This window comes from Symphodus melops, assembly GCF_947650265.1.
Source record: "Symphodus melops genome assembly, chromosome: 3".
NCBI classification, from domain to species: domain Eukaryota; kingdom Metazoa; phylum Chordata; class Actinopteri; order Labriformes; family Labridae; genus Symphodus; species Symphodus melops.
The window spans coordinates 1,643,140-1,659,986 of NC_136693.1; the positions used below are offsets into that span (position 1 = coordinate 1,643,140).

The window sequence follows — 16,847 nt, forward strand, 5'->3', positions numbered from 1 at the left end:
GTTATTTTATTCTCTTTATGAGTGAACTCCAGGACCACTCTGATTCGACGCTGTTTGGAAGCTGTGAAAGTTGTGTTCACTTCCGAACATGTGAACAGCTGACACCAGACTCCGCCAACTGGGCTTCCTCCAAAGATCGTTAAAATCTACCCAAGAAAAAACGATTTGGCGCTCCTTCCGTCCCGGACTGTTTGCTGTCCTGTCGTGAACCAGGCTGGTGAAGAGAGCACACGCTGTTCCTCTAAAGCTGCAGTTTAAAGGAAAGCTATGTGAACGCGATAGAGTGAACGGAGGCCTGTGATTGGATGAGAAGTTCAATCCTTCCATAAGGACAGAGAAACAGTGAAAGGACTTCTTGGTGGAGATTTAAAAATCATGAATTTGAATAAATGTGAGTCAGAGGGAGCGTTTGACTGTAAACTTAGCAAAACCAGATGTTTTTGTAGTCCATACGTGTCGATTTGTAGTTCTATAGATGTCAGCCTGCATGTCAGCACGTTGTGTGTCACAGGCTGGTTTAGCGTTAGCGTTAGCATGTATGTGCTGGAGCAGCAGCTGTGGAACAGAAGCTCGACAGGATGTGATATCATTGTGTCCCTCCAGAGCTGTGTAACCATGGAGACGTGAATACACAGCAGAGGAGCCGTTCACTGGGAAACGGTGAAAACAGTTAAGAGAGATGGAGGACCTCTGGGTGGGACAGTGACACACACACACACACACACACACACACACACACACACACACACACACACACACACACACACACACACACACACACACACACACACACACACACACACACACACACACACTCTCTGACCAGCTTCAGTGAAGTGCAAAGTTAAAACTCAGACGTGAAAGTTTTCCTTCATTTATAAAGATTGTGCACAAATCAGTTTCAACTTTGGCATTCAACATAAAAGCGATTTCTTAGTAATCAATAAATAATCACAGAGATACAAAAACGTACAAAACAAAAACAAAACACAGGATTGTTGTGCAAGGCTGCAGAGCGCCGGTGACTGTAAAAAGATAAAGAGTGAGAAAAGTTCCAGTTCAGACTCTGCTCGGGTTAAACCTCCATCCAGGAGGCCAGCGAGGTCCGAGACGCCGGCCTGGACCCCGGTTTGAAGCTGGTCTGCCTCCTGCTCAGATTAAGGCCGTCGTCACGAGGTCCGGACGCGTCTCCGCTCGCTCGGCTAACAAACACCATGGGAGGCTGCGTGGAGGCCATCTCAAACCTCAGCTCTGCCACGCTCTTATTTGTGCGGGAGGAAGTGGTCTTCCTCTTAGTCCGGGGTTGGGGGGAGGGCAGCGGGAAGGAGGGGACGGCTCGGTGCAGAGACGTGGAGGCGTCTCCTGCAGACGCAGAGGACGAGGAGCCCAGCTTTGCCAGGGCCACCGGGATCTCCTCCAGAGACTCGGCAGAGTCCGAGTGGTACTCAGCTGGAGGGGCCGCCGCCTGGACGGGGCCCACAGGGAGGGCCAGGGGGGGCAAGGTGGCCCTCAGAGGGAACGCTGGGAAGGGAAGTCGCTGACCCAGGGACGCAGCAGACATGCTGCCGGGCTCTGCTGGAGGACAAAACAGCGGAACAGCGTCAGGAGAATATTCTGGTCTTTGTTGAAAACATTTCAAGTGATGAAGGATTGTTTAAGGTTAAGTTTGAAGTTCTGATCCAAAATCAAAGTCCAATCCAAACAACACTGATGACAAAATTAGAAACAAATGCACCAACAGCTCGAACGCCGTGCAGAAACTGGCGCTCTGTGTTTTGCAGACTGAGTGAAGGCCTCAATCAAAAACCACCATGACGTTGGTTTTCATTCATGTGACTGAGTCATTTTCTTCTTCACACTCACTTCCTGTTTTGTTGTAGTCATGGCTGATTGAGGACTACGTGTTCCTGCTGCAGACTCGAGGCTACACAAACAGCTGTGTCGTTTTATTAAAAGCTTAAAGAGAGAATCTGTGGAGCGCTGATCCCTTGATTTTTATTACAGTGGACATTATGCCAATAAGGGCCGTCATGCTGTGTGTGCGTGTGTGAGTGTGTGTGTGTGTGTGTGTGTGTGTGTGTGTGTGTGTACCAGGGGGCGGGGCTGTACTCGGGCAGCGCTCTCTGGTCACCTCTGCTGGAACTTTACGAATTTTCTTCTTCTTTTTCTGTGAAAAAAAACAAACAAACAAAAGAAAAACAAAGAAGATTCAAAGCTGTTCAAACTTTGTTTCCTCACATTGAAGATTTGTTGAATCTCTTTCTGGACTCGAGAAACAAAAACAAGTCAATTCTGTTTTCCTTCCATAAACAGAAGAAGATGATTTAATTGGGTTAAACACAAAGCACATGTGCTTTTCCAAACACACTGGCAAAACAAACGTTGTCAGACTGTGATAATAAGATTCTCTGTGGATGAAACCTGAGCACTGCCATGTGTGATGTTTCTACCTGGCGTCTCCGTCTGTGAGTTTCCCCACTGTGTCACAGATTTATGGAAGTGTGAAGAGCACGGCTTGTGATGACACGCTGGGAGCTCTGAATAATGCAGAGAGTGTGACCACCCTGTTACTACCCTCACTTGTACCCCCATGACCTCTCCATGACCCTGGTCGTAGAGGTGAAAGGTCAGCGGGGTATAAACAGAGCTGTGGTTGCACTCTTGTTGCTGCAGGGGGATGAAGGCATGATGTGTGTGTGTATATCAGATATCTGCCTCTAACCTGTATTTGACTCTCTGTGTGAACTTGAAGGTTTGAATGGGCTCATGTCGTCACATCCTTATCTCCTCAGCAGGTTACAGGAAGGAGCTGAGTAAGTGTGTGTGTGTGTGTGTGTGTGTGTGTGTGTGTGTGTGTGTGTGTTCACCTGTGTGCGTCGGTGTGTGTGAGCTGCTGCTGCGTTCGGCTCTGTTGACACGTTGGGCAGAGATTCTTCCTCCATGACAGGACTGGACACGGTCCTCACTCTGCCGTTAGCCAGGAATCTGAAACACACACACACACACACACACACACACACACACACACACACACACACACACACACACACACACACACACACACACACACACACACACACACACACACACACACACACACACACACACACACACACACACACACACACACACACACACACACACACACACACACACACACACACACACACACACACACACACACACACACACACACACACACACACACACACACACACACACACTGAGGTTAACACACCTGTGCGGCTCTGACTGGCTCAAAGTTCATGCGATTATAAAACAGCAGTGAACACAGCTCAACAAACAGACCAACAAAGAAAGTCTTCAAAATACAAACGAAAAGAAAAGTCATGTGGAAGCACTGATGTTGCTGCTTTTAAAAACTCTGTTACGTGTGTGTGTGTGTGTGTGTGTGTGTGCGTGACAGTGTGTGTCCCTCCTTGTTATGTGACTTCTGTTGTTCATTTGATTCCGTGCTGTTCTCTGAGCATGTGATGTTTGAACTGGGCCTGACAAAGGGACTGCAGATTAAAACGGGCTTAAAGCTGAACCCTGCTGAAAAGCGTCACATAGAAAGATGCATGTAGAATGTTTCCAGCGGCTCGTCGCGGACGGCGTTCAGAAGCTGTGAACGTCTTTGTGGCGTCTCCACGCGCTCCCGTCGTCCTGCTGGCTGCAGTAAAAATAAAGCTTCCTCCGTCACTCGCAGCAGTCCAGTTTCAGAGCAAACAGCCGCGGTCAGTGAAGTTATTTAAGAAGCCCTTCTGTTGGACTAATACACAGCTCCCTCCACCCACACTTCAAACACACACACACACACACACACGCACACGCACACACACACACACACACACGCACAATACACACTTTGTTTGCTTGCTGGATGTCAGGGCCAAAGAATTTCATTTTGCACACTTTGTTTTCTGCAAAGAAAACGGTGTCCATGGCGACTGCGCTCCAGCCTCATTGTGTTATGAAATGACTGTTGCCGGCTGTTTACTGAGACACGACGGGACCCAGTGGGTCAGCCTCAGCCAATCACAGCAGGCCGTGGGCTGAACCTGGACCTGGACCACCACGGAGAGTGATCCGGAGGACTGGATTACATTCAGCTCTCGGGGTGTGTTTAGACTTACTCTGACTCCCCCTGCACAGCCGCAGTGGTAGCTTCCCCCGTGTCCAGCTGAGGGTTGGTGTAACCCAGAGTCCCTGAGTAGTTCACATCCTGAGGAGGGAGGGAGGGACACACACACACACACACACACACACAGTCAGCTCAAAACCCAGCGACAGAAATTCAACGTATTCATGTTAGAGCAGTGTCTCCCATTAAAATGAACCAATTTGATATTTTAAACCTTTTTAAATTGTTGTCTGAACGTAAAAACAATAAGACAGAATGATCTGCCGTTCTATGACGTGTGGAGGTCAGAGGACGTGTTTGCACGATTACCCTCCTCTTTAATAGTTATCCAACGAGTGTGAAACATATCAGAGCTGCCTGCTGATTGACTCGCTCATGGAGGTCGAACGCAGTACCATGGCTGACCTTTGGTGGCGCTGTGGATGCTCGTGCACTGAACAACTTTCACATGTACATTTCAGACGAAGGGAACATTGTGGTGAGTTTAGGAGCATGTTGAAGCTCCAAAATAAGCGAATCATTAAAATAAGTCCTTCAGTTTGAGTCGGGTGGTCGCTCTGGCGTGGCGTTGTTAGTGTTTCTGAGTGCACGGCGATGAATCGGCGTGTTTGCTTGACTCCTCTCAGTGTTCACTGTAAAGGTTACTGTGAGCAGGTGAAGGTGGATGAGCTTAACTTTAATAATAAAACACTTCAGGTCTTTGTCTCCCGGGCTTTCTCTTGGCTCGTGATTTGCAGTGTGTACAACATAAATCTGTTTCCATGGCGACGTGAGGCTCACATGACTAATGTGCACACACCCTGACAGCGGAGTGATGTACGGGGAGAAGAGCTGCGCTTCACACTCCAATTCAAACTTCAAAGTCGAACATCTGCAGCCAGGGAGGAGAACAAACACTGCCCCCGTTGCATAAGAGCCAACATGGCCGCCAACGGAGCCTCAGTTACCTTGATGACGTTTACCGACGGGGCCGCCGTCTCCTTCACCGCTCTGGGTCTCCTCGGGTCTCTGCCGTCCTGACGGTGACGCTGTCGCACGATGAACTCATACGTGCTGAGTCTGTTCCACACTGCGCACACACACACACACACACACACACACACACACACACACACACACACACACACACACACACACACACACACACACACACACACACACACACACACACACACACACACACACACACACACACACACACACACACACACACACACACACACACACACAGTTTTACCCTTAGCCACTCTGCTGCCATCTACTGGTGGCTGTTTCCCAGATAAAAACACTTCTTTTGTACGAAATAGAACAAAGATGACCCACAGATAGATTATCTAAACTATTCAAATAGAACGATATGAGTTCAGGGATTCAGAGCTTTAGAATATATTTGTGAAGGGAAAACAAGGAAAAAGATAGACGGACGGACAGGTGTGTGTCTGCTGCCTCTTACTCAGGTAGATGTGGAAGCAGAGCAGGTGAGAGAGCAGCATGAACGACAGTAGACCCAGAGTGATGGTGACAGCAGCCAGCCCGGGAATGACTCCCGCTGTCGACCTGATCGGAGCCACCGGCAGGAAGACAAACCACACACCTGTCTCGTTCCTCACTGCAGGGAGACACACACACACAGAGGACATCCTGAGACATGTATTTCTGCCTTCACGGCTCACTGTTGTAAGGTCCGCCGTCGACGAGGGATCACATCTTACCAAGAAAGTGTTTGTCGGTGCGGAGTTTGGATGGATCCACGAAGAACTCAATTAAGACGTAGGAGGCAACGATCAGAACCAGCACAACCCCCAACAGAGCTGAGATCACACTATGGAGGAACAACCTGCAGGACACACACACACACACACACACACACACACACACACAACTACTGAGTACACACATCAAACTATCGAGCATACACACAGCCAGTGGCTGCTGCTGGACCAGGATGAGTTTGTTAGCTTGACGCTAGCACATACTGGAAAAAAACATTTACTGGCTAACAGAATTAGCATTGCAACTATTTACTCGACATATCAACAAACAAAGACACGTGTTAATTCTTACAGGCTTATGTTTCCTAAACTCTGTGGAGACAAACAAAACGCTGACTCATGCTAAACTGGTCTGCTGTTCTGATCCATTTTAACAAACAATCAAAGCTCTGATCCCATGATGTCTCAGCCCATTTTCTCCAGCCTCTCCAGCTCCCGCCTCTCTTGTTTTGCAGAGGAGCAAATGCATGTGTGCAACTTACAGTGAGAGTTATTGGAAGACCCAGAGCGCTTATTTCACTCACTTGTAGTTTCTGCTCCCCACACAGTTGTTGAGCCACCGACAGTGATGGTCGAAGTTGGCAACACACTTGTTACAGGCACTGCAGTGCTTTGACTTGGGACCCCTGAAAGAACACAGGACACACAAACACAAAAGGTCAAAGGTCACACATTGTGCAAAATACACGTCTCCATGTTCCTCTAACTCTAACATGTCTCTAGTCCATCGAAAAGTCCATCCTCTCCGTCTTCTGCCTGCTCCACTTTTCAGAAAATGTGTGCTCAAACAGGCCATTTGGAGATTTTCCCTTCATGACATCACAAAGGGCAGTAGCCCCTCCCCCAGGTGGGTGACACTCCCACAGCTAGGTGTTTGTTCTGCCCTCTGAGTCTGCCTTCTCACCGTAAACAATAGGACATGGAGCCAGAAAGCAGCGAGTACACCCGAGGCCTTCCAGAGAGGGGGCGTGGCCAGACACATGGCTCATTTACATATTTAAAGCTACAGACACAGAAACAGCCTGTTCTGAGCAGGGCTGAAAAAGAGGGGTGAACTCATCCAGAATGAGGAGCTTTTCTTTGTAGACATGTTTATCTTTTAATGAACTCCTCATGTGAAGATTAGGCGACGTGTGTGGTGTGCAGCAGCTCCTGACTGTGACCCAGTTCTCCTGGACCTCCTGGGAGCGACGGGGCACACTGACCTGGTTTTTCAGAAGCTTTTAGAGCACATTAGACCTCCTGCCCCAGTGAGTACTCTCGTTATTTACAGCACGATGGAGAATGGTGCTGCATTAAACATTAAGACAGGAGAACACAACAAAAGAAGTCCCTCCTCTCGTCTGTAGAGCAGGCGTGACACCGTCTGCAGAATATGGACATAAGATGACGTCTCTGTTTTTCACACTGCAGCCCTAAAACCACCTGCTATGAAACAAAGTGGATCATTTGAGCAGACGTATTGACGTGTTTGTTTTTGGTGACATGTCTGTGAATGTTTTTTCCAAAACATAGAGATCACTGGAAATCATGCATAACACCCCCCAAAATCCAAATTATGAATCAGCCGCTGTTTTATGTATCAGACGTACTTCATGTTCTGATTTTAACAACTGTTAAAAAAATGTTTTAGTTCTGATCAGATTAATTTTTTTTTTCCATCGACAAAACAACCATCCTAATGGAGGTGAGGTGAAAGCGCCCGGGGAACCCGAGGTGGGGATTATACTGCTACTAATGATGATCATGATACTGTCTCCACGGTGACGGGCTGCAGCCTGTAGAGACACTATGACATCACACCTGCACATCTTCACCATGTCAGCTCGACATGAAACAACACTTTCAGACTACAGGATAAACACCAAGGATGAGCTCAACACTTTAATGTTGTGTTATACTTTCACAGCACTTTCACAGGTAACATAATTGTTGCTTTGTGGTGGAATAACAAATACAATGAAAATTTCCTTATCAACATCCTCTGCCCGGTTGGTTCGTGCATGTCTCTAAATCTGATTATTCTGCCTGAGTAGCTGAGCATGTGCACGAATCAAAGGCACGGAAACAAAACCGCGTGCTCCCTCAGCTCTGAGGATTTGGGTCATTTTTTTTATTTTTTTTTTTAACCTTGATCTGTCAGTGTGAATTTAGAGCAAACGTGTGTGATGTGATGCAGCAGATTTGTAGAATAAATGAACAACTCAGTTTGCTACTCACACGTCGACCTGGCAGAGGTAGCAGTGGCAGTTCTCGATGACGTGAGCGTGCTTGGAGCGGTCGAACGCGGGGACCGGGCCTTTGTCGCTCTTTGTCCTGACGTTGTAGTCGGCCGGGTCGATGGACACGGCCATGACGTGGACACACAGGTGACCGACGAACATGATGCCCGTGCACTGATCCCAGGTCAGGACTCACATAACGTGGATCATCATTGACATACAAAACAAGATTAACACGACTTTATCAACAATGTGTTTTCAGCTCTCCGTCTGGCTGACATGTTGTGAATCTCTGAGCTGTCAGTCATCATGAAAGCATTTCTCTAATCAAGTTTATAAATATTTGAAAGCAGTCTTTGTTTGAGTAGCCGCTCACAGTCTTCTTACAAACACAATCTGGTAAACTGACTCATCTGAAGTGTGTCTCATCATCCTGGTGATGGTTCGATAATAAAACAGGGACGCTCTCCACAGCGCTGTTAGAGGTCTGAACCTCCTCACAGGGTTGGTCGGCTGATTCAGACGTAGATTCTGAGTATGAAGCTTTAAAACTTTTCTGCTCAGTGTCACATAATCAAAGAAGTCTGCGTGAGTCTTCGGACTAATAATGAACACAGTTCTACAGAAACTCTTTGTCTGGTTCAAGTTCTTCAGTCATTATTTATAACTTCATCATTCTCCTCTTTGAAGGATCTTAATCAGCTCGTGAGGCAACTTTAAGCAGCCGTGTGTCGTCCCACTGAAGAGCATCAGCAGGGACCCGGCTTTAACATCTAACGTCTCCGATGGGACTTTTCACCTGTTTTAATCACCTGCTCTGTTTGTTTTGAAGGAAGGAGAAGAAGCAGCTGATAACCTTGTTAAGAGACGAACACACTAAAGGAACATAAACCTAGAACGAGCCGAGCGCAAGACAGAAGAGGAGGGGAGCTTCGTAAACTGTTCGGCTCAAGGCTTAAAAACGAGGGATCCTTATGATCGACATCCTGACATGTTTCAACATTACGTTGAGAAAAAAAGAAAAAGCAGAAATTTGACTGAGAAGTTTGTGTCAGTTTAAGATTTGAAGATTTAAAAGGGGGCAGAAGTAAAAACTTTAAAGAAGTCGTATTAAGAGGTCAAAGTCGCATTAAAAAAAAAAGTATATAAATGTTGTCGTAAAAGAACAAATGTTTCATTGAGAAATAAAACTTGTGATTTATAATTGTTGCTCATGTGTTTCGCTTACAGCGACTAGTTAGTACACGCTTATATCAGATTTTTTGGATGACGTTAATAGTTTCCTCTTTCCTGTCTAAAGATAGTGTTTAAATATCGTGATGTTTTGACCTCATCTCAAAGAATTGATCGTTTTGTTAGTCTCCTCGCCACAGACTGACGTGTGTCCTCATTAAGTGGCTAAGTGCATTCACTGTAAGGATACGATGTAGCCCGCAGGGATCCAGTGTGAAGGCAGCAGGGGGACAAACACGCCGAAGCTCGTGATGGCAAAAAAGCCGTAGAGCATCCAGGCCAGCAGCTGGAAGGGATGTGGCGGCCAGCTCCAGCCGTTTGTCCGACAGCAGAGAGGCACGTCGGCCTGATGGGGCTCGTCCTCAGCAACCGGCGCCGTGCGGTTTGGGTTCTTACTGCACACATCCATCCTTCACACAGATTCAACATCAACGTTTAATGCATCTTCATCTAATAGCCGGAAAATGAGCTGCAGGGAGAGGCTGCATAAAGAGCTGCTCTGTGATCATTTAACCATCAGAGCGTATGACCGGCGAGCGAGCAGGTCAGAGGGGGCACAAGATCTGTTTATCTTATGACATGACAAACAATGCTGTAACTCAGCAACAAGCTGAGCATGGCTGTAAACACACACACACACACACACACACACACACACACACACACACACACACACACACGGCTCTTAACATCATCAAAACATCTCTACACGCATCATAAACACATCCAGGCGTTGTTTCCGCAAATATTTTGTGAATCAGCTGCAAAGAAGAATTCAAGTAGAAACAACAAACAGGTACGAAAAGAAAGATTAAAGTAAAAGCAACACAAATAAAGACGTGAATTAAAGACTGAAAGCTTATAAGAAGAAGATTATAAGATGTCACATCACAGGAAATAAATTCAACAAAATAAAGGTCGAAACAGATCAACATTCGTAGGTGAATAAAAGCAGGATACTAGACAGACTAGTGAAAGACAAAACAAGATTTAAAGCAATAAAATAAACAAAGGAATTATTAAACATTTGAGGGAAACACATGACAGATGTACAAATTAACCCTCAAGGAAAAATACAAAAATCTCCTATTTTAATTAAACAAATAAGAACAGATTTAAACTGATAGAAATAATACGTAAATATATGTTATGTTATGTATTGTTTTTTGTGTGTTATTTTGTCCAAAAAGAATAATTAAGTAAGGGGGTTATTAATTTTATCAGACAGCAAAGGATGTTTATTTACCCTGAAACGAGCTAAAGGCTCACCTGGTTAGCACGGGTTAACGGGACTCGGGATGCTGCTGCTGGATCTCATCTCACCCCGGAGACCGGGCCTGACCGGCGGTGTGGAGCTCTGCCGTGCTCCGGCCCGGTGATGGGGAAGGGGGAGGGGGGGGACCGGGACGATGCTGCTGCTTTGACGGCTTGACTCGACACTCAGATCCCCTCTACAGGACCATTAACCCGGGCCAGACCGTCCCAGTCCAACTGTTAACTCACATCCATCCCGTCTAAGGACACTATCCGGGCTTTGCTCGGTGCTAGCAGGCTACATCCCCGTGTTTGGTGGTCAGTTTATGGGGATATTATTTAGATTTAAGCGCCCTAGTTTCAGTGACAGGCTAACGTGCTAATCTCCTCAGCTACCAGCTCGGTATCCCCCTACCTACCGTTAGAGCTAGCCTCGTTAGCTCAGGTTTAAGACAACGTCGCAGGTTACAGGTGGAGTCAGACGTAAGGTCGTGACTCAAAACATTTAAAGTAAAAAAAAAAAAAAATCGTTTTCCGAATTAAAAAGTTAATTCAACTGTGCGTTAACGATCTAGTTAGCCGTTTAGCCCGTTAGCCTGTTCGGCTGCTGCTGCTGCTGCTGCTGTCTCCCACCGTCTCCAAGCAGTACGCCGTTTCCCTGGTAACGCTCCGGCTCAGCAGCCATTGGTCAGGGGAGTTTGTCCCGCCCATTTTTTCCTAGAACCAGATCCCGTTGTCTGAGCGCTAGAGGACCAGCAGGGGGCGGCAGCTGCATATACATGTACACGTTCACGTCCACAATTAATTATTTATAATGAATGATAATCTACAATGATTATTTTCTTTTTTTTCCATCTTAATTTTTATTTAATTTTTAATTTTTGTCTTCTTCTTTTATCTCATTTTTTTTTAATTGACGCCATACAAATAATTTAATTGATTGAATGTGTATTCACTGTCAATTGCAACTATTTCATATAGTCAAACTTCACTTCACAGGTTGTTGTTTTTTCTTCTACCTTCTATTTTCCTCAACTAAGATACATTTAATCTACATGTAATTATTTTTGAGTTTATATTTCAATGGCACAGTTGATAACTCCTTTAATGATGATAAACAAAAGCTCAGATAAAGAGGGAAACAGCAGAAAGCTATAGGACACATTAATTGATGTCTTAATATGAAACAACAAATAAAATATTATGTGTGTATGTACAGGAATGATTTCTTATTGTACACCAAAGCAAATATTACATGTATTCTCTGAGGCTCTAATACAAATAAACACAGGTGAACATAGAAGAAAAATCTGAATGACTTGTTTTTAATTAATTATATTTTGCTGTACAGTAATAAAACTGACTTTTTTAAAATAGATATGCTGTTTGTTTCTTTGACGCTTAAAATGTCAAACGGAGTCGTCAGAAACAGGTGAAAAAACGTAAATCCCAGGTGAGCTTAAGCTGACTTCTCAGAGTAAGTTCAGTCATAAATAATGACGTGTGTTTTATTAATTTCTTCTAATATTTTATGCTCCAGTTGTTTACTGGTGTGTTTTTTTTACTTGTAATATAGTAATAATAATAATTTTACCTCGCTATACACATGAGCCACTGCTGCTTCTTTCAGCTGTGCGTGTGTGTGTGTGTGTGTGTGTGTTTTGGGACCAAAAAGTTCTGGGGACTTTTTGAAGAGGAACTTGTCACTTGAGTAATCCCTGAGGATTACACAGTCTATAAACTACACAACCTTAAAACGTTTTTTTTCTTCAGTCTGCATTCACAGCTGCTGAGGAGCTTAAATAGTTCCTGTTGTACGAAATCAATAAAAAAAAAGATGGAAGACTCCAACAGTTCCGAAAAGCCTCACGTGTGCTAAAAACATGATTGATGTCCTGAAAGGATCAAATTGAAAGTTGGTTTTATAAAATACACTGACTGCAGCAGATTTCAGATCATCCTGTTCTCTGGCTGTTAACAACATTACATAGTCAGTTCAAGACGCTCTCCTGCGGTAAGAGGCTGCGGTCCATCAGGACCAGAACCTCACAGAACAAGATCAACTCATAGTCGGTCATATTAGACCACAAGAGGGCAACCTGGAGCTGAAGACGAGCACGCTCACATTGTCTGTTTAATCAGGAACAGCTGCTCAAATTATTTGATCCCTCAGTGGTGCAATAAATCATCCTGCATGAAGCTTTTTAAATGTTTAGCATGTGTTGATTCAGCTCTGTGTTTATTTTTGACGTTTTTTACAGAATCTTATGATGGTAAAAAAAAAAAAAAAAGTGAGAATTTTTTCTCAATTTGAACTTCTTTATTAGCAGAATATTTTTAACCTCCCCCATCTTAAATTAAGTTGAGTCTCAGACATTTTTATTATGCAGCGATATACTCTTATTAAACATGTTTTTATTGTGTTATTTCATTTGTTTTTTATTGTTTCTCTTCTGTCATTTTGTCTTAACTTTAATTTGAATCGACTGTTCATAGTTGGACTAAGATATCAGCGTTACGGCTGCATGTTTCCCTGCACTGTTTGTTCCTCTCTGTCGTCTCCAGCTCTGCCCAGGTGTAACTACAGACCCCCCTCCAAGGATCCTCTTCCTCTGCTTTAGGAGAGTTTAATGTTCTCGTCACCATAAAAAGGGGCGGGGCAAACTGCACTTCCATCGCTTCAGCAGAAAATCAGTTTTCTGAATCTTTAAACGTGAAAATGGGACGACAGCCACGTGGCGCTCCGACTGAGAAACATGCAGGAATCCAGCATTTGTTCTGCGGTAAACTTTTTGGCCGTAAAAGAGTCAGCTGGCAGATGTGGGTCCCACAGGGGCCTCCAGAGGGGAGTCCGGAGTTTTCTCTGAATCAGAGCGGGAAAGATGTGGCCGGTCTGCCGGTTACATAATGGAGTACAGAGGAAGGGGAGCCAAACTGGAGGGAGTCCTGACGGGGAACCACGCTCTGACTGCAGAGCTCATCCTGCAGCCCTCACACTCTTTGAAGCTCTCAGCTGTGCTTCACCTCAGGCTCATCCAAATAAAACAAATAAAACCAGCGTGTTCCTTTTTTATTCCCAGTAAGTCTGGGAGAAGCGGCAGAGTAAATCGGGCCCAGCGTTTGACCTGTAAACTGCTGCACGTGCTTCACGGATGGAATCAAACGCTGGTCATACGAGTTCAGCTTCATAAATATCAGTTAAAAAGTCGTAAAATGTCAGAAAATATCTTTTTTACAGACAAGAGATTAGTTTGAAAATCTTCATAAATCTGCAGGAAAAACAGACAAGACAGAGGATGAAACAAAAGCCAGTTTATTTTATTAAATAAAATCAGCTGATGGTTCGATAATAACTTCAAGATGTCCTGAGTGGAAAAGATCTTTTTCATATTTTTTTATGAGGCGAGGAAAGTTAACGTAGCGCCCCATTTATACATGAAGAAACTCAAAGTCCTCCTGCTTCACTTGGAAGACGTCGTCCTTCGAGTTGACATCTAAAGCGATGGATGTGGAAAAGATGCATCACATTTTTATGTAACATAGAGATGAATTATATTTCCAGCAGGAACTTGATTCATCATATTTCAGGTTTTTGCTGTTTCGGCTTCCTCTCCTGCTCACTTGTAATCCTCATGAGCTCACGTTGTGTCGAGATGTTCCCGGCTCAGTCTGGACCGCTCTTTTTCCTCTTGGCCCGGAGCTGTGATCTTACCAGCTCATGACCCCCTCCTACTTATTCCTCCACCTCTCCGCTGATGATATAACTGATCCGGGAACCCGGTTTGTCTGCCAGCCTGTGAGTGACCCTCATCACATGCTCAAGTGTCCTCATTAAAGAGCCTTCATTAGTGGAGACAAAGCAGCCATGAAACCGTGTGCTGCATGCCTGGCAGACAGGACGGACCAGGTTCTGTCCCAGCAGGTCAACCTGTCCTGGACTCGACCCTCGAGTCACAAACACACTGAGACTGATAAGTTCTGCTCCACATGTGACACCAGCTGAGCCAAAACAACAGGCACAAACACATTTCCATCAATTAAGACCCACTCAGGAGAGCTTAACTGTGCAGGAGAGTGACTCAGAGCATGCACTTCACTACAAAGAGCTGCTTGTACTTCAGCTCTTCACGGTGATAATGCTCACTCACTTATGCTACAGTCTGCTCTTTGAATACTTTCATTGACATGTTGAAGGACAAACCCCGCTCAGCTTGGAAAAGTACGTTACTGAGGCGGAAAATGTCAACAAACTCTCCCTCGAGTCACAGCAACACCTGGAGAAGTCCGAGAGGCTGTGCACACCTTGCATCCTGCGTGATCTGATAACACATGGAAGAAGGTGTGAACGCATCACAGTGCACCCTGGAGGACGGCTTGAGATCCAACACCTGGGTCCACACGAGGAGGGGATCCGGCACGCGTTGATCCAGATCGGTTTGGAGTGGGGTAAACGCTCATGCGTCCTGCATGGCAGAGTTAGTCGAATGCTGCTCAACGCTGCCTCCCTCTGGACGTAAGGGACGGTGCATTCACTCCAATCAAAAGGGAGGTCGCTCATTTGAACGTGAGGCATCATTGGAGACACGAGGCGTAAACGTCCACGCTTAAGCGTCAGATCCCTCTGGAGGGATTTTAACGTGATCCTTTGTATCCGACTCAAACAGTTGCAGAATCGTTCTCATATAACGCAGAAAACGTTTGATAACTTTATATTCTGCTTTTCTCTTTTTGTAGTGGTGGCTGTTACATTTTTCACCTGTGCGCTTCAGCAAAATAAAATCCTAAACCATCCTGACCTTCCAGGTGGGAGACGACACGGAGCCGCGTAGCGCCTGCTAGCGTTTAACTGACCGAATATTGACCTCTCTGTTGGGAGGACGGACTCATCCCGTCCCAGCGTTTCTGAGAGGTTTTATTTAGCTGAATCGGGACTCCGAGGACAGGCTGCATTCTTCGCCGCTCAGATCGGATTCAGATAACTCCTGCTATAAATACAACCTGCCTTTGTGTCTCAGTGGAAAATCTAAAACACATGGTATTCACGGTATTGGTAAACTTCCAGAGAAACACTTAAAGACAATTAGGGAAACAGCACATGCTGCTCAGTCTTATGATATCAGCACAAGAGCTAAACTCTTATTGAGTAATCACACATGAATGATATCCCCGCAGTCATTCAGCCCTGCTCCGCCGCCAGCAGCACACGGAGTTATGTCTTCTCCCTTTTTAAAACTTTGGATCATCAGCAAACTCCCGTAATTCAACAATCAGAACAAAACATGAACAGCTGTGCTCCAAAAGATCTGAAAGCTCTGACTCCCACGATGCATTTACAATCAAGTTCATGTTACATGCACATTCACTGCACGCATGAAGGTTTTCAATATATGAAGCATGGATTGTATTTCACAAAGGGAAACATTAAATCCACGGGCTTCTGAGGTGGATTCTTATTGATTGACTGGATCTTGATAAAAGCAGCCCCCCCCCCCCCCCCCAGCCGGGAGTCAGGAGTGTTGTTAGCTTTCCCCGGAGACATCATGATAGATGATGGGAAAAAAAAAAAAAGTTTCCCCTGAAGGTTTTAATGTCCGTCTTCATCGATCAAACAGCTGTGCAGTAACTGTATCCGAGGTTGCTGCCAGCATGAGGTCCATCCCTGAGCACAAAGGAATCAAACCATCAACCTGTCACTCACTCAGACCGGGACACCAGGAAGCTTCTGGTCGTAACCGAGGCATAAAAATCTACAAATTAATAAAAGGTTGGTTTAGAAAAGGAGGATTTCTTTTATATATCACGACATGGAAAAATATCCAATCAGGGATGGTTTTGCAACTCTGACTAATAGAATATTTTTGATGAGTCATGATTTATTTGGAGAGAAAACTGATATTTGTAAAGTTAAGACTCAGCTACATTTAGCTGGAGTCAAATTTTCTCGAGTTCTCGAGGAGTCTTTTGTAGTTCTTTTTTATTTCCTACATCATGTCAGACGTGTGTTTGTGCTTTCCTACATCCTGTTGTTCCCCTTCATCCTTTCATCAATCAAACACAGGACAGGAGATGTCTCTGTTTGTCTGTTCGTATAATTCAACGTAACGGCTGGACCCACACGGTGTTTGAGTGAAAATAAATACGAGTAAGTCGACACATGGAACAGCTGTCCTGTAGCATCAGAAACATTTAATCCTGTAATCGATGTCAGCTGTCCTCGCAGCC

The 16,847-nt window shown here is 45.2% G+C and overlaps 1 protein-coding gene across 2 annotated transcripts; it reads right to left on the reverse strand.

The window, feature by feature from the left end:
• Positions 1-858: 858 nt before the first annotated feature.
• Positions 859-11,294, reverse strand: zdhhc1 (zDHHC palmitoyltransferase 1). 2 transcript variants are annotated; one of them, XM_079339288.1, is made up of 11 exons: positions 10,641-11,294; positions 9,562-9,781; positions 8,137-8,312; positions 6,441-6,542; positions 5,857-5,981; positions 5,598-5,753; positions 5,092-5,213; positions 4,137-4,225; positions 2,868-2,985; positions 2,092-2,167; positions 859-1,572 (listed from the first exon to the last, which is right to left on the reverse strand). In XM_079339288.1, exons 2-11 carry the CDS (start codon positions 9,778-9,780, stop codon positions 1,076-1,078), a joined length of 1,680 nt encoding a protein of 559 aa, XP_079195414.1. In that variant the 5' UTR covers position 9,781; positions 10,641-11,294; the 3' UTR covers positions 859-1,075. The 2 variants fall into 2 exon arrangements, with proteins under 2 accessions (XP_079195414.1, XP_079195413.1); XM_079339287.1 differs by having other exon boundaries at positions 859-1,575.
• Positions 11,295-16,847: the final 5,553 nt, after the last annotated feature.